Source organism: Balaenoptera borealis, assembly GCF_965194805.1.
Source record: "Balaenoptera borealis genome assembly, chromosome: 10".
Lineage (NCBI taxonomy): Eukaryota > Metazoa > Chordata > Mammalia > Artiodactyla > Balaenopteridae > Balaenoptera > Balaenoptera borealis.
In genome coordinates, this window is record NC_138874.1 from 90741620 (window position 1) to 90762645 (window position 21026).

Here is a 21026-nt window from a genome sequence, read left to right on the forward strand (position 1 = left end):
AGCAACCTTTACCCAACATCTATCTATTGGACAGTTGCTTTTCCTTCTGACTTCCTTAGGTGGGTCAAGTTTGCGTCTCTCCCCATCCGTCAGTGTAAAATTTAATGCCCCACTAAACTTGCCTCCTTCTTTGCCTGTTGTGTAGGCCTGGGCACACTGAGGCAGCAATAATTTGTGAATTGGTTAACCCGATGATCACCCCTATTCAGTGGGACTAACGTCTAGTCCCGGGTCTTGGGGGGCGGAGCGTAGGGTGTAGAGCTATAGGTTACCATTAGGAGGCGCTCGCCCAGGGCTCGGCCCCGCGTTCTTAGTGTCTGGAACGCTCTCTCTCGCAGCCTAGCTCTATGGTTTCCGTTGTGTTTTCCCCGGAATAGGCGAGGCTTCCGCTTCCGGTGGGGCCGTCCCTAGCGGCGGAGATGGCGGCGACTGCGGCGGAGGCTGCGGCCTCGGGCTCTGGAGAACCCCGGGAAGAGGCTGAAGCCCCCGGCCCCGCCTGGGATGAGTCCCAGCTGCGCAGTTATACCTTCCCGACCCGGCCCATCCCGCGTCTGAGTCAGAGCGACCCCCGGGCGGAGGAGCTTATCGAGAATGAGGTAGGGGGCGGGGCCGCGTCGAAGAGGGGGTGGGGGGTGGGGGAATGGGGGAAGGGACTAGGTTGGGAGGAGAGGTCAAAGGCAAGTGGTGATGGGAGGGAGGGGTTGTGGACTAGGCCGGGTTGTGGACTAGGGCCTAAGGGGAGATGGAGAGGGAAGCGAGGAAAAATGGGACTTGCGGGGTTCGTGCTGGTTAACAGGAGAAGTAATTTTGAAGTTGGGAAGTATTGGAATTTGGGGACAAGAACCCACTAGCTCCTTGGGACGACTTCATTTGTTTTTTCCACTTAGGAGCCTGTGGTGCTGACCGACACAAATCTTGTGTATCCTGCCCTAAAATGGGACCTTGAATACCTGCAAGAAAATATTGGCAACGGAGACTTCTCTGTGTACAGTGCCAGCACCCACAAGTTCTTGTACTATGATGAGAAAAAGATGGCTAATTTCCAGAACTTTAAGCCGAGGTCCAATAGGGAAGAAATGAAATTTCATGAGTTTGTTGAGAAACTGCAGGATATACAGGAGCGAGGAGGTGAAGAGAGGTAAATTCCCAGGTCGTGGTTTTCCATTGGATCTAGGGCATCTATTTTCTTTTCCTTTACTTATCTGAGGATGAGTTTTCTAGCGTGAGGGATGATGGAATGACTAGACTTGAACTGTGATTCTCAAGTTTTTTGTCTTCATAAAGTGAGAGTCACACTTGCCTAGCAGAGTCAGGTAGGTGAATGAAGTGAGTGAAGTTGTTTGGGTGAAAGCTATGATGAAGCTGAAGGCATATGCCTTATTCAAAGTGCGAAGTCATTACTTGACTCTTGTTTCCATTTTGGAGTGCAGTCCCAGGGTTGCCAGATAGTCTGATTTTTTTCAAGAGAAACCATAAATCAGTATTTTTATTTAAAATCTTTTTGACTTTTAAATGTGGGCAGCTAATTCATATTTTTTGAAATGCTGCAAGAGACCAATTTAAAATATCTGTCAGTAGATTTCCTGAGATTACGGGTTTGCAATCTTTGTCCTAAAATATTTGAATGGGGGCAATGCAGGCTGAAAAGTTGTATAGGTGAGGGTGGGGAGAATATGGATGTGTTGCGTTGTATTGATGATAGCAAGCACAAGACATATACACACACGGGAATGACTCTTTCTCTCTACCTTTATCTCTCTTTATGAGGGCAGCCTCTTATGTAGGTCCCAGACAACATTCAGTCCCACAAAATAACGTTGCCTCTGGGGAATTGCTGTCACTGAGTACTTGATGGTGAATGACTATCTCCGTCTCACATTTGGTGTCCAATCCTGGGTTTTTCTTCACTCTCCAGCCTCAGTTCTCTTCCTGACTCTGTTAGCAGTATGTGGCAGAGTGAAAGGATTTGAAACATTTTTATTTTTTTTTTGGCTTCCTGACTCTTAGCTGTTGTCATAATGATGGAACTTTGACCGGAAGAGTTTTCACAATCTGAACTATGGTTGATTTGTTCTTTATGTCTTATAGAGACTGGTTCAGTTGAATCATCTCATGCATTAATGTCCTCAAATTTACCACAGTGCATGCGCACACACACACATACACCCAATGTTGAGAAGAGAGATTGATTTAAATGATGCTGGTGGAGTGTAAAGCTATTGATTGAACATATGCACTGGAATGAGCATGAGATAAGACACATGAGTTCTCTGGTTCCTCAGTCACTTTAAGTTTCTTGCTTCCTGTAGCGAGAGCATTCTGCCTAAGTCTGAACCATGAGTGTAGTCTGTACTTTATGGGTGATTTAAGGAAAATTTTTTACTATTTGCAAGATTTGCCCTATCAGCTGACTTTAGCACCAACCACCTCTATTGTATAATTGTACAGCTTGTTATGATTCTGGGGTGAAGGGTGTTAGGATCCTCTTTGAGCTATTTTGAGGATTTACTGTTAAGGTTTCACAGGAATTGCTTAGATTCCTGTTTGGGGAGTGTTCCTGACTCTTTCAGAGTTACTTGAGAAATATTTGTATGAATATATGTACATCATAATCTGTGGGGAACGTTCCAAGGTTGCATTCGAGTCTTGAGGGTTCCATGTCCCCAAACAGGTAGCTGTTTCCAACTTATCAAGATTTTTAATTAATGTTGCCTCAAACATTGTGATTCCAGGCACTGGGATACCTTTGAGCTTTTGAAGTAATGCTCTCAGGACCATTACTTCTTTTTCTTCACATTTGCCCCCTAAATAATGTTTCTTTTGGGGCTTGATCAAGTGTGTTTGGCTTTTCATATCTATTAAGTAACTTCTTACCTTCCTCAGGCATGTTAGGGGCCCTGGGTCTGCGGAAACCTTAGTGAGGTATTTTTCTTCAGCTATAGATGGCTGCTACAGATAGGTGGCTGAATCAGTTAAGATAAACTAGGCTTCAGTCCAGGGCTCAGCGACTTGAAGCAACAAAGGTTTATTTTTCACTCATGCTACATGTCCATCTCAGGTCACCTGGAGACTCTACTTACATCATCTTTTGCTCTTTGGGACACAGATTGCTCTAGCAGTTGCCATTGGATACTTTGCAGTTGCTGTGGCAGAGGGAGAGTGATGTGGTAGTGTGTACTGGTTCTTAAAATTACAGTTTGGAAGCAGCACCAGTCATTTTTGTGGACATCTCATTGGCCAAAGCAAGTTATATAAGCAAGCCTTGCTTCAAGGAGGTGAGGAAGAATAACTCTCACAGGGAGGGAACTAGTTCTTGGTGAACAATAATACGAGCTGCCAAAATGGCCATCAAGGGCCAAAGGGGATGTCTCGCGCCCCGAGAGTTTCTGGAACAAGGCTGAGTCATCATTCTAGGGTCTGTGGGTAGGCTTCGAGGAAATCTATGAAATTATATTAAAGTTCAATGTGTACATTTTTATGGGGAACCTTGCTTGGATTCTTTTTTTTTCTTCCTTGGATTCTTAAAGGATTCATACTGTGACCCAGAAAAAGTTAAGAATCACTTCTCTAAAATATAAAATTTGGTGTTGAACAGAGCTCAGAGAAGGATAGGTAAGGATTCAGTTCTGTGAGAGTCCCATGACTGCAGCTGTTCTTTGTGGGAGATGTTGGTATGGGCTTGGGTTTGGATTTCCAGGTATGAGAGGCCATGCCAGGGACAGTGTGTACATGCACTAATGGGATTTTCTTCTTGGGGAACATAGGTTGTATCTGCAGCAAACACTCAATGACACTGTGGGCAGGAAGATTGTCATGGACTTCTTGGGTTTTAACTGGAACTGGATTAATAAGCAACAGGGAAAGCGTGGCTGGGGGCAGCTGACCTCTAACCTGCTGCTTATTGGCATGGAAGGTAAGAAATCTTTCAGAAAGCAGCATGGCTTGGGGTCATATGAAGTGATTTCTGAACCTTTCCCCACCACTTATTCGCTCCATGACTGTCAACAAGTCACGTAACTTTCTTGTCTCAGTCTCCTAATTTGTAAAATGAACACAGTAATATCTTATAATTAACTATGAAGATTAAACGAGGTAACATATGTTATGTGAGGTACTCTAAAAAGAAAGTTCCCTGTTCCCTTCCTCAGCTGCTGTGTGAGTATATATATTCAGATATTAGGGATCTCTAAAATTCTGTTGTTCTCTATTGGATCTGTCTATATTCAGAAGATTTTTATCCCAGTAGAAGAGGGAAACATTTTTCCAATGTAAATTGAACCTTATCGTTTGAACAGATAATACATTAATGGGGTTAAATTCAAAAGGTGTAAATAGGTATGTAGTGATAAATCTCTCTTCCATTTCTATTTCCCAGCCTCTCAGTTTTCTTCCCTCCCTGGAGGCACCATATGTTATTAGTTGCTTGTGTATCCTGCTAGTGGATTTTACACGTACATAAGCAAATACATGAATACTTTTTTTTTTTTTAAATAAAAAGAGGAACCTTTAAACTCCAATCAGGAGAAAGAGAGCTACTTACCAGCCAGGTTCATTGTCTTATTCTTATTTTTATTTTCTGTCACTTGCTCAGTGCCAGGCCCATAGTAGGTACTTAGTAAATGGTGAGTAAATTGGGTTGAACAAGGAAGCAGAGTAATTACCTATTGTCATTCACCACTAGGCTCTGAAGTCTCTTCTTCCCCTTTGATTGTCCTTTCTTCAGATTTGGGTCCTTTGCTGCCAGTGTTAATAAAAGTTTCCAACAGTGCAACTTATGAATTGACCCTTAACCTGACCCTTTGAAACCAACTCTTGGTTGACCTGCCAGGAGACAGTTCTTGTTTACTTGACTCTGAATTTTTATGTTGCCTTCCTATCCTGTGGTGTAGAGAGCAGGGAAACAGATCCCTCAGGTAGAGATGAAAGAGCAGGTCTCCTTTGAGGATGCATATGGATCTCTGCACTTAGGAAAGCAGCTGTCTTGGCCCACCCAGGCAGACCTGGGGAATGTTTTCTAAACTCCATTCCCTGCAGAAGTCCCTTGATCTCTCAAAGATTGTGCAAAGGATAAACATCAGATGCAGCCCCACTTACAAAGAGTAGATGGAGCATACATACGCTAGGGCAGAACTAATTCAGGATGGCATTTTAAATAATTTGCCTTATTCAAAGTATACAGCTCTCTTCAGGAATCTGATATGCTTCCCTCGATGAGAATCAGCAGCTCCAGTGTTGATCTAAAGAAGTGTTGCAATCCCACAGGTGTGATGAAGTGGGAGCAGAGGTTGAGAATCTTTGAGCTCCAAAAGAGCTACCCAAAGCAAGTACATATTCGTACAACTTAAAATGACTGATTAACTCCATCAAAGAAGATCATGCATGCATTGCTGATACCAGTCATTTCAGTTGTTTCTAACTCTCGTTTTTTTGCTGCCCTTGAATTCGTGCCATAGTCAAGAAGAGTACAAGTACAGGTTCCCCTCAGCTGTCTAAAAGAGCATTCCTGTGAAACCTTCTATAAGCCGAGATGATGTAAAACAAAGAAGCAATTACTTTAGGACACATCTTGCTAATGGATGCACAAAGTAAATCGAGATAAAACACAGATGCTCACAGACACAGTTCAGAGCTATGGTGGCTTGATACTGAGATGCTGGCTTGATGCTGAGATGCTGAGTGTAGTTTCCAGGGGAGGAGATTGGCAGTGCCACTCTCACTGCTTGCGCTTGCTGCCTCTATGATGGCTCGCTGCCAAACAAACACTGAATGATATTTTTGCTTTTTTTTTTTTTTTTTCATAAAAATGAAAAGGATTCTTTGGTTTCCAAATTTCCAATTTCCAATCCAAATTCTTTGGATTTCTTTTGGTTAGCAAAAACAGGTACAAATGTAGGTCTTTTGTAAACGCAAAGTGACGTAAAGCGAACTTTTGAAAAGCGGGGCGTACCTGTACAGACTATATTATTTTGCCATACTTGTATCACTTTGATGTGCAGTTGCTTCCAGTAAGGGCAGCAGTCATCATTTAAGAAAGTCTACTTTGCTAATTGATGGTGAACTCTTAGCCAGTGATGTTTGCTACTAGACTTATCACCCATTAAAAGTGTAGCACCTAATTGGCTGAGAGTTGTAATTACAGTCTCCCTGATTTTGCCTGAAATTTTGATTTGGAACCCTTTGCTGAGAGGGCAAACTGGGTTTCTCTCCAGCACTGGGGCCTATCTTCCATCCTGTGCAATAGAGTTACTGCTCTGAATAAGAAAATGTCTGTCTTCCTACAGGAAATGTGACACCTGCTCACTATGATGAGCAACAGAACTTCTTTGCTCAGATAAAAGGCTACAAGCGATGCATTTTGTTCCCTCCGGATCAGTTTGAGTGCCTCTACCCATATCCTGTTCATCATCCATGTGACAGACAGAGCCAGGTGAGCTCGTGTGGTCTGAGGAGGGTGTAGAACTCCTTTGAGATCCAAGGCTGGCATGTCTTTCCCCTTCTCTGTGGAGGTATGCCAGGTTTGGACAAACTCAGAGGACAATTTCACAATGTAGTTTATATATTCCAGGTCCCTGTGGTGGTCCCCAGATGTTTAAGGCAGACCCCATCACTGATGCTGGTGGACTCTGGTTATTCTGTTTGATTGAATTATAAGTTCTTGGAACAAAATGTGTATGTCTCCATTGGATTTAATAATTGTTTACTTTTGTCATGGATGCTACTTCTTTTTGATAAAGAGAAGGGTGAATAGAATTGAGATATGTCACTTAATGTCTTTTCTGGATCTCAGTGAGGTGTGTGGTTGACTTTGTGGCCAACCAGAGAGCGCCTCTCCTTTCTTGAGGAGAAAACCGCTTAGCTACCTCGTGTAGAAATCTTTGCTGGTTAGAATATGTATTGGGGGAAAAGTTTCTGAAGGTTTGGGTGAAGAATGAGTCCTAATTCCTCAGATCTGCAGGCCATGAGTATGTTTTCTGACCTTTAAACTGTGATGATTGGCTTCTGACCTCAGGAGCACTGAGGCTTAGTATTCTTTATCATTTAACATTCAGCAATGCCCATCTTCTTAGGTCGTTCTCTGAGAGAGTTTGTGTATGTTTAATGTGTGTTGTGTCTTCTGCTGGATATAAATTCTAAAGACTTTTTTAAGGCATCTTTCTTGACTACCAAAGTTACTGATAAAAATTTGGTGATTGACTGATTTTTTTTTTTTCTCTTGAACCTCTCAGGTGGACTTTGACAATCCTGACTACGAGAGGTTCCCCAATTTCCAGAACGTGGTTGGTTACGAAACAGTGGTTGGCCCTGGTGATGTTCTTTACATCCCAATGTACTGGTGAGGATGGGGCTAGGACTGGGGGCTTTTAGGGAGCGTTCTTTCCCATTCCCTGGAAAACCTTATCCATGTCTCTTCTTTTGAGTCGTGGCAGGATTGGACTTATGTGATATACAGGAAGGTTGGCATATCCAGATGATGAGCATACTGAACATGGGGGAAATGACAGTACTGTTTCTAGACAAGATGACAGTTCCTCAAGTCCAAAGAGATCCCAGAGGCTTGAGGCTAGAGAAACTGTTCTTGACTCTTTGGTATTTGAAGGCTGAACACCACTGCCTCTAGCCCCAGAGTGTGTTTGATAGGATGAGTGTGAAGGTACTGTCTTCATTATATCCCTTAGCAGGATTCTACCTAGTTTCAGAGGATCCCTCCCTCTGAAAAGTATTGGTGGCAAACAGGAGCCTGTTTATTTTCTTGCAGGTGGCATCACATAGAGTCATTACTAAATGGGGGGATTACCATCACTGTGAACTTCTGGTATAAGGTGAATATGGTTTTTTTCGTAGATGGGAGTGGGGTGAGGTAGGTGTAATAAATTATTTAGGGGCAGGGTGGGGAGGTTGGCTATCTCTGGAAGTGATTCCCAGGTCTTTGGGGGAGCTGGAGAGGGTGGGGTTGAACTGGGTTTCTTAAGGGAGGTTGGTGCTAGGAACAATGGGTGACACTGAAGCCTGCTAAAGACATTTCCTGAGCTGCTGCTTCCTTTGCAGGGGGCCCCCACCCCTAAGAGAATTGAATATCCTCTCAAAGCCCATCAGAAAGTGGCCATAATGAGAAACATTGAGAAGATGCTTGGAGAGGCCTTGGGGAACCCACAAGAGGTATGTGGCTGCCCCAAGGTGGCACTCCTGTGACTCAGTGGGCAGAGTGACCAGGGAAAGTCAGGATTGGTGTCACAGTCTGTGTAGCTCTTCTGTTTCAGTATCTGTTGTCCTGTTTCTTCATAGAGGTTATGGGTATGTTCAGAAAATCCTTGTTTTCTGATGAGAGCTGGGCTTGACTGGCGGATCAATTATAATCTGTTCCATGCTAGTAGTAATGTTCCGCATGGGGCTTGTGTGCCAGCTGGGGACCCCCGAGGGGATTCTTTTGGAATGGGAAGCGAGCAGTAAAGCATCTACTCACACGCTCCCAGCTGTGCCAAGACTGCTCTAGGTAATGTTGAGACCTGCTTCCCACGCAGGTGTGCCAGTGGCCCATTGGGTAAATGGGGGAGGTTTGTATCTGTAATGCTCTTACCTCTGTCCTGTGGATAGCCTCAGCATTCAGAGCACCTGTGGGCTTGGGAGATCGCACCAGCCTGATTACAAATGATCTTTTCAGGATATAGAGTCACTTAAGATTCTTAAGTCACATTTACAAAACATGCACGTAAACACTCGGGGTGTCTGGGATTATTAGCTCCTCTGACCTTCTGTCTGTCAGTTTGGTTCTGCTTACAAATGTAGGGTATTGTGAGAGGGAAGGTAATACAAGATGGACCCAGAGGAGAGGGCCGTGCTCCAGAATACTGGGTTGACCGCTAGGAAGAGAGTTGGTTAGAGGGTTTACAAGATTGAATGGAAGCCTTGTCCTTGCCCTTGGCTGGACATCGATGTCTCCAGACACACCTCATCTGGCTCCGGGGCTAGGGGACAGGCAGTTCTGACTGGCTCCTCATGTCTTTTCACAGGTGGGGCCCTTGTTGAACACAATGATCAAGGGCCGATACAACTAGCCTGCCAGGAGTCGAGGCCTCCTGCCAGGTGACTGCTAGCCCGTCCACACCGCTTCATTGATGAGGACAGGAGACTCCAAACGCTAGTATTGCACGCTGCACTTAATGGACTGGACTCTTGCCATGGCCCTGGAGGCAGGTGTTCGGGGCAAGGCAGGGTGGTTGGCACTCCACTCCCATTCGGAGGGACTTCTTACCCTTGCCTCTGTGCCCCAGCACCTTCCCTCTCTGCCCCCTAAAGTCCTGCATTCAGTGTGTGGAGTCCCCAGCTTCTGGTTGTCTTCATGTCTGTGTGTTAGTCTGTCAACCTTGGGATGTGTGTGCGTGTGTATGCCTGCACACGCGTGTATGTATTTGTTCCTTGCTCCCTCCTTCTGGGTCAGGATGCCACCTCTGGCTCTCAGCTCTGTCTCCTGCAACCTCAGTGCCTCAGCCTGAGAGAGGGGAGATGTTCTTGGACGCCCACTGCATCTGGGCTACAGGGCCACAGCTGTCCTAACCATGAGGTCAGTCTGCCCCCTCCCAGTTTTCACAGAGTGAGGCTCTAGGCTGTTGGGAATGGCTACTGAGACTCCAGTGGGGAGAGGGAGAGTGGGGAGGGTTGCCTTTGAGAGCCTAAATAGCTTCCTAGGAGAGCAAATTAGACAGGGTTCCAACTTGAACCTTCAAGCTCAAGCCATACACAGAAAAGAGCCTTGGGACACAGGAACCAAGGATTGTGCATAACTTCCAAACTACAGACACATACAGCTTCTTTCTTTCAGCACCAGCTCTTGTTCTCTGTCCTGGGTGCCAGGGGAGTCATCCTAGCAATGGCTTCTCTAGGTTCTAGGGGTGCAAGCCTCTGTGTGGATGTGTGTGTGGATGTTTGTGCCTGTGTGCGTGCATGTGTGTCCACACTGGCCTGCCTCTCTGCTTACCAAGTTTCTACTGCTTAACCTTGTCCAGTGGGACATACAGCGGGAGCCCCAAGGCAGTGCTGCCTGACCTGGTCTAAAGCTTTTAAACTCATTTTTAGCCATTGGATGTTGGTCAGGCCTCGCTGCAACCTGCCTGAGGCTGACTGGCTAGAGCCTCCAGGTCCGATGACCCTCCCTGCCCAGGCCACGTCCTCTGTGTCTGCGGAGCTTCTTGGCTCAGGAGACAAAATGGGGTCAAGCCTAGGCAGCTAACTCACCACATGTCATCCACCTCATGGCAAGGGCAAAAATGTAGCCTTGCCTCTTAAAGCCAGCGCCTCTGCCAGACCCCACTGTAATGTTCCACAAACACCCTCAGAAGTCAGGGCAACTGGTGGAGCATGGAGAGGAATTTCCTTTTCTGTTCATAGCTTTTCATTGGAACCCCTCTCAGGGCTGCAGCTTACAGCTGGGCAGCTGTGCACTGCACAACTCGAAGGGCCGTCATTCACACCTGTATAATGGAAGTGGGGCCCCTGGGATTGGGCAGTGTGGTGGCCCTGCGTCTGCTCACCTCCACTCCCATCTCCACGCCCCTTCTCTCTGGAAGGAAAAAGGAGTTGGAAGTCTCTGGGTTCATTTTTTCCTTTTTTTTTTTTTTTTGCCAAAGGTTTACTTCCAGTGTCTGAGCTATGGCTCTCACCCCCAGAGCTCAGTTCACAGTTACAGTGCACTGATGGACTGAGAGGATGCATATGTGTGTGTGTGCATGAGCGCACTTGTGTGTATTTTGGGGAGGGGTGTTTATTTTTAGTACCCCATTCTGGGGTTCTCTGATGCAGTGTGGGTGTTCAAACATGGTACCTTCTCAAGTGTAGTTCTTTCAAATATAGCCAATGCTGGAAAATGTGATTGCAGTGATCTCCATCCCTCCATCTCTTTTGGGAAAGAGGAACACAGCAAAGAAAACAAGGCAGACAGAAGATAAATTGACCACAAAGACACTTTGAAATATAGCACATTATTTTCCTTCTCAGCAGCTCTGCTGCATCCCTTGCTCATTCCTCAAAGGTGTGGGTGATGTGCAGCAGGGAGGCGTGGTCTCTCAGCTGCTCCTCTCTGGGTGCTGTGCCGACCCAGGTCTGCATGAGGGGGAGGGACCTTCACAGGTTGGGTCCTGATCCTTGGGTAGTGTCTCTGGGTTCATGTCCAATAGTGATCCCTGATTATTAGACACTTAATGTGTGCCTAGTGCTTTTAGTGCAAGGTAGGTATTCTCATTTTACAGTTCAAGAATAAGCAGTTAGTGGCAATCAGGATTCAAACCTAGTACTGTTTGGCTGCAAACCCCCTGCTGTTCTTTTCCACTAAACTACATTGATTCTCCTACTGTACCTCCTTTGGACTACCGGCAGCAGGCAGTGTCTAGTACAGACAGGCTTAGCCCAAAAGGATACAGAAGATACAGCTCAGGGTGAAAGCTCTTCTGGGCTCCAGCTAAAGACTTCTTGGGAAAACTGCCAGGAAGCCATATTATGAGTTAAGAGTTCTGGAAGAAGTTACAGGGAAACAGTTCTAGATCCCACTGGTTACTTGTGTGTCCTTGAATAGGTCCCATAACTTTTCCCAGCATGCTTCTGCATCTGTAGAATTGAAGATCTAGATCTAGATATTCACTAAGAACTTTGATTCATGTTCTGCTGCTTCCGTTTCCCCCAATGAAGAGATTGAGGCTCTTCCCTTCACGTACCTAGGTTAGGGCTGTTCAGGCTCAAATTCTACTCGTAGCAGAGTAGGACGTTTCTGCTCTGTTGCTTACTCTCTCCTAGCTGGCAGTGTGAGGGCAGACATGAGGGGAAGATGGGTGTTTGGGCCTGTATGAGGGTCAGCCATGTTGCAAGATCCTATTTTTACACCAGCAGGTACAGAGGAAACTACTCTTTTGTGAAGTCAAATATTTGTTGGGGGGTTGAAGTTTGGGGGGTGGAGGAGGGGCTGTTCTGGGCATCAGTTGAGCAGATGCCCAGGATGCCTGGGGGAGACCAGCTTCCCCTACAAATCAGAGCTCTAAATTACAAGGTTTTTACCAACGCGAACAGTTGGGGGAAGTCGTCTGCTCTCATTTGCGTAATGGTTTCTGTCACTGGTGATTAGACACAGGATGAAGGAAAAGAAATTTGACAATTAGGAATGAGCGATCATTAATCTGAATCTGTTAGGAGACAGGGGAAGGATCCTTATCAGTGGGCCAACCCAACATGAGGAGACCCTCCTTCTGCCCCCGCAGAGACTCTTGGGCCATATACACTTTCACTGTTCCCACCATAAGCTGAGCTGGTATTTTCTTAGCAAAGTCTAGGTGGGCCCAGTCCCCAGGCTGAGGTGGATACAGGAACAGACATCTAGAGGCATGAGCCAACAAAGGGTGTCAAATGCAAGTGATAGGGCAAAGAATAGCAAATAGAATGGTTTTGACATGTGTATGCTGTTTGTGGAAAATGTTTTTGTAATCAACACTCCAGATACCCCACCTGTGACATGTATTTGTTACATTCCTGCACTGCAGGGTGTGGAGAAAACCTGCTCTTTTATCCTCCAGGAGCCTCTGCTTAGTTGGAGAGGAAACCACATGAAACACCCAGAGGTTATGAAGCCATGTGTGGTGCCCCCTATGAGGACAAGGTTAGAGACTGTTGAGAGAGGAGGAAGATCAGTAGATAGCAAACCTCAGCCTCCGGGCTCCTCCCAGGCCCTGGGCTCCCCAGGGAGGACTCTTCATCCTAGGCTCCCAGCAAGGATGATTCTGTCCCTCCCCCCTCACGTCATTGCAGCTGTAGTTATGTGGAAGGCACGGAGACCCCTGCCCAGATGTGTGAGCAGGTGATGAGATGAACTAACAGGCTGAGTGTTAACGTGTGGAGAGTCCCAACTTGGATCTTCTCAGGTCTCCGTGTCCCCTCATCTCTCATCTCTCTGTCTCTTCAAACATCGTGGACAGGATTTGCACCAGTTGTTATTTGTTTCTCAGTTTTGTGGCTTATATGTTGGTGGGTTCCTTAGATCAGTGGCTCCCTCAAGGATTGGAGGCAGGGGTGATGGTGGTGGTTGGTTGTCTCGTCAGAATGTGAACTTCCCATGGATAGGGCTGTGTCTCTCCCCTTGGTAACTTTCCTACCTCTGGTTTGTCTACCCTTCAAAGTCCATTGCAGGGTTTAGTAGGGCTGCAGAGAGTGGCCCTCAGGGACCAGTTTTACCCAAACAGGGTGGATACTGGGATGCTCCTAAGAAGTGCTCATGGGCTTCCAGAGGCCCTGGCCTTTCTGCCCATGTCATCTTCCCTTTTTCCAGAACCTCCAGTTCTTGCCCCCCGGTCCCTGCCTACTTCTCTGGTATCCTCTCAAACTGCCTGCTCTAAAGAGATGTTCCAGCTTCCTTTTCCAGAGTGCCCCCAGTTTCTCTTACTTATACTCTCCCTGCCTAGGCTCTTCAGCAGCCTCTTCACCAATGTCCTTTTTCTAAAACAGTTGCTTTCTCAGAAGCTCTCTGGCTGCAGGTGTTTGGATTGACTTTCTGTAGGATCCGTTCATGTTCCTTTTCTGATCTGCAATAATTCGTTTACCCACGGTTAGTCCATTTGTTCTGTGTCTGCTCTGTTCTCTTGCCATTCCTTTGTCACTTCTGTACGTCCTGGTTTAGCTTTTCTCAACTCTGGGAGCCCTTTCTGCTAGTCTTCAGCCAGTTCTGTTTAATCTTCATAGGACTTAGAATCTTCAGCGGAGCCCTGCTGAGCACTTTTGGTGCATTTCTGGGGGACAAAGCCTCAGACACTGGCAACCTTGAGGACCAGGGGTCTGTGGTTTGTGAGGCCTCCGGAGATGGGTGAGAGGAGGGAACCTAGAGAATCATGGGCAGTGGAGAAGCAGTGAGGGGAGATTGAACAGGAGACTCCCCAGGAGTGGAGCTGGGCCTGGCAAGCCTGGCGGGAAGAACTGAAGTTCGTGCTCCCACATACATGCATCTGTGTGCCTTAGGGTCCAGCAGTTCAGGGATGGTGGGTGTTTTGGGAATGTCTGCTAATTTCTCTCAGGTGTCTTTGGTGATGCTCTGAGTCACCAAATTTGGCTGACTTCTTTGTTTCAGTGTTTGCTGGAAGGGAAATAGCATATTGAGTAGTCATGTGTCAGGAGTGGAGGTCTTCGATGAGAAAGGCCCTGGAAGCTGGGGTAGCAGGAGACAGGGGCCCAGTGGTCAGCTTATATACCCAGACTGTCACTTCACTCCTCCAGATGTTTAGTACAGTAGCTGATTAAAGACATTTTTTAAAAAATTGGGCCTTGCCTTCTTCCCCACCTGAAATCTAGTCTTCAGGTGATATTTTGGGAAGGAGCATGTGTCCTTTAACTTCCAATGAGAAACCACCTAACAATCTAGTATAGTGTATAAAAACATGGATTTGGGAGTCAGATGTATTTGGTTCAGATTTCTAGCTTTGCTCCTTATCAGCTGGGCTTGACCTTGTTGATTGACTTGACCTTTCTGAGCCTCAAGTTTCCTCAACTATAATAATATGTGTATAGGGGAAGGTGGGTGTTGAAAATATCTACCTCAGGGCTGATGGACTGATCAAAACAATGTTTGTAAAGCTTTACCACAGTGCCTGGCAAACACTTAATAAATGGCTGTGGTAGTGGTTATATTTATTTTGTGACTTATTCAGAAACTTGATTTCAGTGATTCCTTTCCTCTCAAGAGCATAAGGAAGAATAAGGAAATTATGCTGGAGAAACTCATATTGAGATGGGGACAGACAGAAGAGCCTTGGTATCTAAATCCACCCTAGAGGGAGGGAAACAGGGAAGAGTCTGATGCCTTCTACTTGGTCAGCCAGACTTTACCGCTCTCATCGGCCCAGGGCCGGCGTGAGAAGCTGTCAGGTGTGAGGTCTCCTTACGCTGTGTGAGGGGTGAGGGCAGCTGGGTGAGTTCCCGTTACACCTGGAGAAGCTGTTGCCAACCTCATACCATGAAACACCACAGCAGTCAAATCAGGCCCGCTTGTTTCCGTTTTATTGCATGCCCTTCCATGTATTTAAGTTTCATATGTGTTAAGATTATTTTAGGACAGAGGGGCATTCTGAAGAGAATTCAGAAAAATATAAGACTGGAGTCTCAATAGCTACCATCTGTGGAGCCCCTGGAGCATTTGTTTCAGGCCCAGTGCTAGTCTCTACCCATGTGCTCTCAGTTCATCGGGGGCGTCAAGCAGGCAGTGTTACAGGTCTGCAGAGGAGAAGCACCTGACAAGCTCTGGTGTTCACAGTAGGCTTCTTGCAAGAAGTCACATAGTCTAAGGTGATATCTGCAAGATAACCAGGGGTTGGGGAGGAGTAAAAAGCATGTTTCTTCTCTGGCTTCTCTCTTCCAGTCCCAAAGGAAACACTCTGTTCCTCCATGTTTAAGGGTTTTAAGAATCACTCGTAGGAAAGAGCCAGACAGTGGACCCCCAAAAGAAGAAAACCCTTTGGTTAGCTACAGAAACATTTGAAAATCATTTTGATTGTCAGCCCAGGTTTGTCCTGGAGTGCAGATGGATTGGACTTGCTCAGTTGTAACCCTTTTCCTGACTGCTTCCGCAAAAGACTTCATTCTGGCCTCTGGAATTTCACCCTGCCACCCTACTTGGAAGAGATGCTGGATCCAGTTACTTAGACATCAGCCCGAGATGTACTCTGGCTGCCTGGAATTCTCAGCCTCTTCCACACTGATATCCCGCTGATCTCTTAGGTTCTTCCCCCACTCCCAGCCACTCCCCTCCTCCCCACTATGAGCCACGCCTCTCTGCAGCGCCCCTCTAGCCACTCATATCCTCTTGGGTCTGACCCTGGTCTCCAGCCCCATGGATGAAGAAGACCTCTCTCTAGCTGGTGCCAAGCCGTCTCTGGGCTTCAGGCCATTCTGTAGTCACTTTGCAGTCACCTCTCCACTTCTGGTTTCTTTCGCTCTGTGCCTTGGAAGCCTTCTGGCCCCAGAAAATGTTGCTGTGTTTTATTCAGTTTGCTTAAAACTTACTTGGTCATTGAGGTCAATCCTGCCCTTCAGGGAAGCTCTGCTTCTTATCTCTGTATCCAAGCTCTTGAATGTATAGTGTATGGTGCAATATAGGGTAGTGGTTGAAAATGAGGACTTTGCATATTTGGCTTTGAATCCTAGATCTGTCATCCTATGTGACCTTGGGCAAATGACAAACTACCTGAAATTCAACTTCATATGTATGAGGATAACATTATCTACCTTGTCAGGGTTACGTGAAATAAGGTATATAAAGAAAGGCTCAGCAGGGTGACTGTTCCATAGCAGAGGCTCGATTGTCATTGGCTTCTAATGGCCCCAGCCTTGTCTCTTTTAAAGCCTTTACTTCTCTTCCATGTAGCTTTCTGACAAAGGTCCTGCGTCTACTCCCAGAGCAAGTCTAGTTGTCAGGTCGTGAGCAGAGCAGAGATAGGAGCATAAATTTCTTGCTCCTGTTACCATTCCCTACCCCTTCTCGGTGACCTCCAACTCACAAGGACTCTAATCTACTATGCTGCCGTCGCTGAGGAATGATCTAAAATTTATTTTTTATAATATTAAAAATACCTGAAACACTGTCAGTGAAAATAGAAGACCTCAGACCTGCTGTCACCAAGGGAATAAGAAGCACTGGAAGTGTGAGTTGGTGGCACAACAGGTGTGAAGGAGGCACAGCAGGCAGGGACACAGGAGACAAGGAGATGGGCACAGAGGCCACCACGCTAGTCGAGAGGCAGCAGGGCCACAGGCTTGTGAAGTTTCCCTCCAAGTTTTTGAATAGTGAGCTTTTGACTGTGAGCAAAACCCCACCCATTTTACAGTCAGTATAATCATTGTTCTTACAAGGGTTTACGTGATGATTTGACAAGAATGGAGAATCGGATGTGACTCCTGGGTTTGAATCCCTATTGGCTGCTTCCTAACTATAACCTGTTAACCTAGGTTAAGTCTGTGCCTCCGCCACTTCAGCTATGAGGGGTGGAAAATAGCGCATGGCTTGCAATATTGTTATGAGCGTTTGTGATGATATTTTTAAAACACTCAATTCAGTATGGGCACTCAGGAAACGGTTTATTATGAAGACCCAGTGTCTAGTTAGTGCTTGGAGAGCTGGGCTTTTTTGATCCTACTCTGACTCTCAAGATAATGACACTTGAAGTGGAATCACAGAAGAGATGACTTGGGGTGGGGAAGCAAAATGGAAGAGATCACCAGGTTGTGGAAGAGACTGAAAGTCTGAAAGGCAGATATGGGGAAAAAGGTGGTCTTGCTAGGATGGGGTCTTAAGGAGCAGAAACAGAGACCTAGGCTCTGGGTTACCATCTGATCCCCAGAATGAAGGAAATAGGGCAGGAGGGTGTCTGGGGGGGACATGGTGTGTCTAAGTGGAAAGGACACAAGGTTCAGGGGCCATGAACCCCTATGTGAATCTTAGATGTCCGTTTTTCAGGCTGGGTGACTTTGGGCACATTTATCTCCATGCTTCAGTCCCCTCATCTTTAAAAGTGGTCAGTACTATCACCGCCTCCCTTACAGGGCTGATGGGACAACATACGTGAAAATGCTGTCTAAATTGAGCGCTATATAATACTTGTTGGGTGGTGGTTTAGGAGAGCTTTCCCAGAGTGGATGGGTCGTAGAATTGCAGGAGTTCACAGATAAGAGCCTCCCACATTTCCAGCAGGAAACAGTAAAGCAGCATTTCCCACCAAAACACTGTCTTTCACTGTGCCAATATTTGGTCAGGATTTTGTTTTGGTTTAAGAAGGAAAAGCAGTGTGCTGAGAAAGGGCATAAGTTTTGGAGTCCCATGGATTAGGTTTGAATCTTGTTTTCACCATTCCCAATGCTGAGATGGTCAGATTACTTACAGTCTCTGAACTTTGCTTTCTTAACAGGCCCCTTCGAGTGGCTATTGTGAATGAATGAGACAGCTCAAGTGAAACATCTCAGTGCCTAGTGCCTCCCTAGTAAGTGCCCAATAAATATTAGTTCCCTTTCTTTCATTTCTTTTCCCTTTAGGAAGCAGCTAGTTTACCCAGCTTAAAAGGGACTCAGTTGTCCACTCCTTGGTGTGAACAAGTAATATTGGAATTCCCTTCTTGTCTACGGTGAGATCGGTTGTCCTAAGGAGTGTGAGTGTGAGTGAGGAAGAATCATGGGAGAAGGTGGCAGGACTCTACTTTGTTGGAGCTGGAGTAGGGGTCCTTTGGTCATCTAGTTGGTGTGGGGGTGAGTGAAGAACGCGTGATGTCGAGAGGTGAGTTTGAAGAAAGAAGGTGGGTGCCGAGTGCTAGAGGGAAAAGCCAGTCGAGGGGTTGTGTGGAGTGGAGGACAGGACAGTGAGCTATGGATGAGATCAGAGTCCTGCCAGGGGAACCTTAGGAATTGTGACTACAAATCAAAGTTGTGAGAGAAGTCCTGCATTCAGCCAGCTGTCATCTTAATACCTCAGAGTTGTGGTCCTCCCAGAAAGGAAGAATATAAAAAGAAAGCAGAAATCTTCAAGATGGAAAGACTTTTTAAGTGTTTTCAGAGTCAAGGAAATGCACAACCTAATCAAGGTATCTGACAGCCTAGGTGGGGTTCAAGATGTCTGAGAAAATGCAGTTGGGTATTGAAGCGCATCAAACTCAGGGATGTGAGCTGGGTGACCACCTTCTTAGGTAATGGAGACCCCATGATAGAGATTTCAGAGACAACAAATAGGAATTTATGAGTCCCTTCTTAGAATCCAGTCAGTAGCCCAATCAGTGTTTCTGGTTGTTTTACCATCTCAACCATCTGAGAAGGCAACCTCCAAAATGTATGTGCAGCATCAATTGTTTCCTTGATAGGTAAGCATCTTTTAACTCTGGAGAACTTAGAATGAAGGTTAGGCATGTTTAAGAACATGGAACCTGCAGCACTACTATATTTGCTCGAAGGGAATCTATGCAGTTTGTTTTTAAATCCTTAACATATGGAGGAGAATTTGCCTTTTAGTTTGATAGGTTTACCTTGTAATACCAACTAAAGAGTGTTGAATAATTTATTTAGACTTGAATTTTAAGTCGAAATCTCACCAAGTCTCTATATTGTTTTGGAACATTTAAAATGATTTGAGATTTGCTGTATTTATGAACGTAATCTATTGGCGATATAATAATTAAGTACTTGGGAAAGTTTGTTTTAGTCAGATAAATGAAGTACTTAAGAAATAAAATATATTAACCTCACATTACTCCTTTGTTTTATAAACAAAATAATAAGGTTTGTAAGCTGAACTTAACAGCTTAGACAAGAACTAGGATTTTGAATATATAACTTCGAAAACTGAATATAATTCTTAAAACCAAAGTAATTTCTGGATAGTTATTTCTACACACAAAAGTATCCCTCATGGATATCAAACACGTCCCAGGGAAACTCTGCACATAGTATTACCACAGACCCAGTCACTCAGCCTCTCTAGGTACCAGTCGCTCTCCCGGCACTGGCAGCAGTTAAGATGGCCACCGTGGGTCAAATCATAGCTACAGACATGGTTTTTAAAACTTTTTTAAATTGGTTGGCAACATTTATGATAAACTTTAATTTAAAAACAAAAGCTTGGGGCTTCCCTGGTGGTGCAGTGGTTAAGAATCGGCCTGCCAGTGCAGGGGACACGGGTTCAAGCCCTGGCCCGGGAAGATCCCACATGTCGCGGAGCAACTAAGCCCGTGTGCCACAACTACTGAGCCTGCGCTCTAGAGCCCGCGAGCCACAACTCCTGAGCCCGCGTGCCACAACTACTGAAGCCCGCGCGCCTAGAGCCCGTGCTCCGTAACAAGAGAAGTCACCGCAATGAGAAGCCCGCGCACCGAAACGAAGAGAAGCCCCCGCTCGCCGCAACTAGAGAAAGCCCTCACGCAGCAACGAAGACCCAACGCAGCCAAAAAAAATCAAATAAAAAAAGCTTTTGGCTTCTCTGGAAAATTAGAAGATCTGGCAACAGTAAGATCCCATTTCCCATAGGGCAGCAGTTGGCCAGAGCTGAGTAGCTGCCACCACTTTGGGCATGTCCTTCCCATTTGCCACAGTCACCACTCTTCATTTTGGTACCTAATACCTGGTTTATCTCACCTCTGTGACCTGTCTGGCCCACGTTTTTGCACGTGACCCCTGAACTAGAGGTTTTCTGAGGTTCCTAACAGCAGATTGATAGCTGGGGGAAGGGCTCAGGAAAAGTGCAGTCCCTGCCCTCCTCTCTATTCTCATCATCCCCTCTGTCCAGGCTGTCTTTTCCCAGCCACCTGGCCCCAGGGCTGGTTTCAGCCCTTAGAGGAAATACGCAAGATGTTCCCAGGCTCAGACTTCTCTGTGTTTGCTGCTGTTGTCTATAACCACACTGGTTCCAGAGATTCTCTTGCCCAGACACTTTGCCTGGGCTCTGACCTCATGTCTCAGTTCCTGTGAACTTCCTGCTTCCCTTCGTAATTTGACCACAGCCTCACTCTGGTGTGTGAGGGCCCCCAGGCTCTGCTTTATGAAGCTCCCGTACCTGATTATACCTGGTCTGTCAGGCTTGGTTTTGAATCTTCTGACTCAGACTCCCAAATCCCAGCCGCATCTCCACCATCACTGCTCACTCTCTGGGCAGTGTGGTTACTCAGCTGAGGGATGGAAGATTGTTGAAGGTTCAGGAGACATGGGAGGTGAGGTTGGAAGTGTTTGCATTTTCAAGAGAAGCATGGAGGCAGAAGCCAATCACAGTTTAAGGAGGCAACCAGTAGAAGGCTTTTTAGGTGAGGGAGGCAACTGAGCATAGTTGTAGGCAGAGGAGAAGGCAGCAGGAGAGAGAATTCAAGTGTGAGAATAAGGTCTCAGAAGAGGCACAGGGTGATAGGATAGGAAATAGCAATAGTTGGTGACTCCCAGGGAGATTCTGAAGCTCAGAAACATCTTAACACCTCAAGAGATGTAGGAGTGGGCACTGTTGGAAGTCTGTAATCCCCTAGAGTGGGGGTTAAGTAAATGATTCTGGA

At 46.1% G+C, this 21026-nt stretch overlaps 1 protein-coding gene and 1 long non-coding RNA gene across 2 annotated transcripts in view; one reads left to right on the forward strand and one right to left on the reverse strand.

Moving 5' to 3' along the window:
• The first annotated feature begins 380 nt into the window (after positions 1-380).
• Positions 381-19610, forward strand: HIF1AN (hypoxia inducible factor 1 subunit alpha inhibitor). Its single transcript, XM_082408168.1, has 8 exons — positions 381-596; positions 888-1138; positions 3765-3913; positions 6282-6427; positions 7227-7333; positions 7757-7820; positions 8047-8157; positions 9009-19610. Exons 1-8 carry the CDS (start codon positions 420-422, stop codon positions 9051-9053), a joined length of 1050 nt encoding a protein of 349 aa, XP_082264294.1. The 5' UTR covers positions 381-419; the 3' UTR covers positions 9054-19610.
• LOC309636103 overlaps positions 15226-21026 on the reverse strand; it is a 164843-nt gene continuing 159042 nt past the window's right edge. Inside the window, exon 4 of the long non-coding RNA XR_014249231.1 lies at positions 15226-15310. This is a non-coding gene — a long non-coding RNA (uncharacterized lncRNA). The remainder of the gene's footprint in view (positions 15311-21026) is intronic.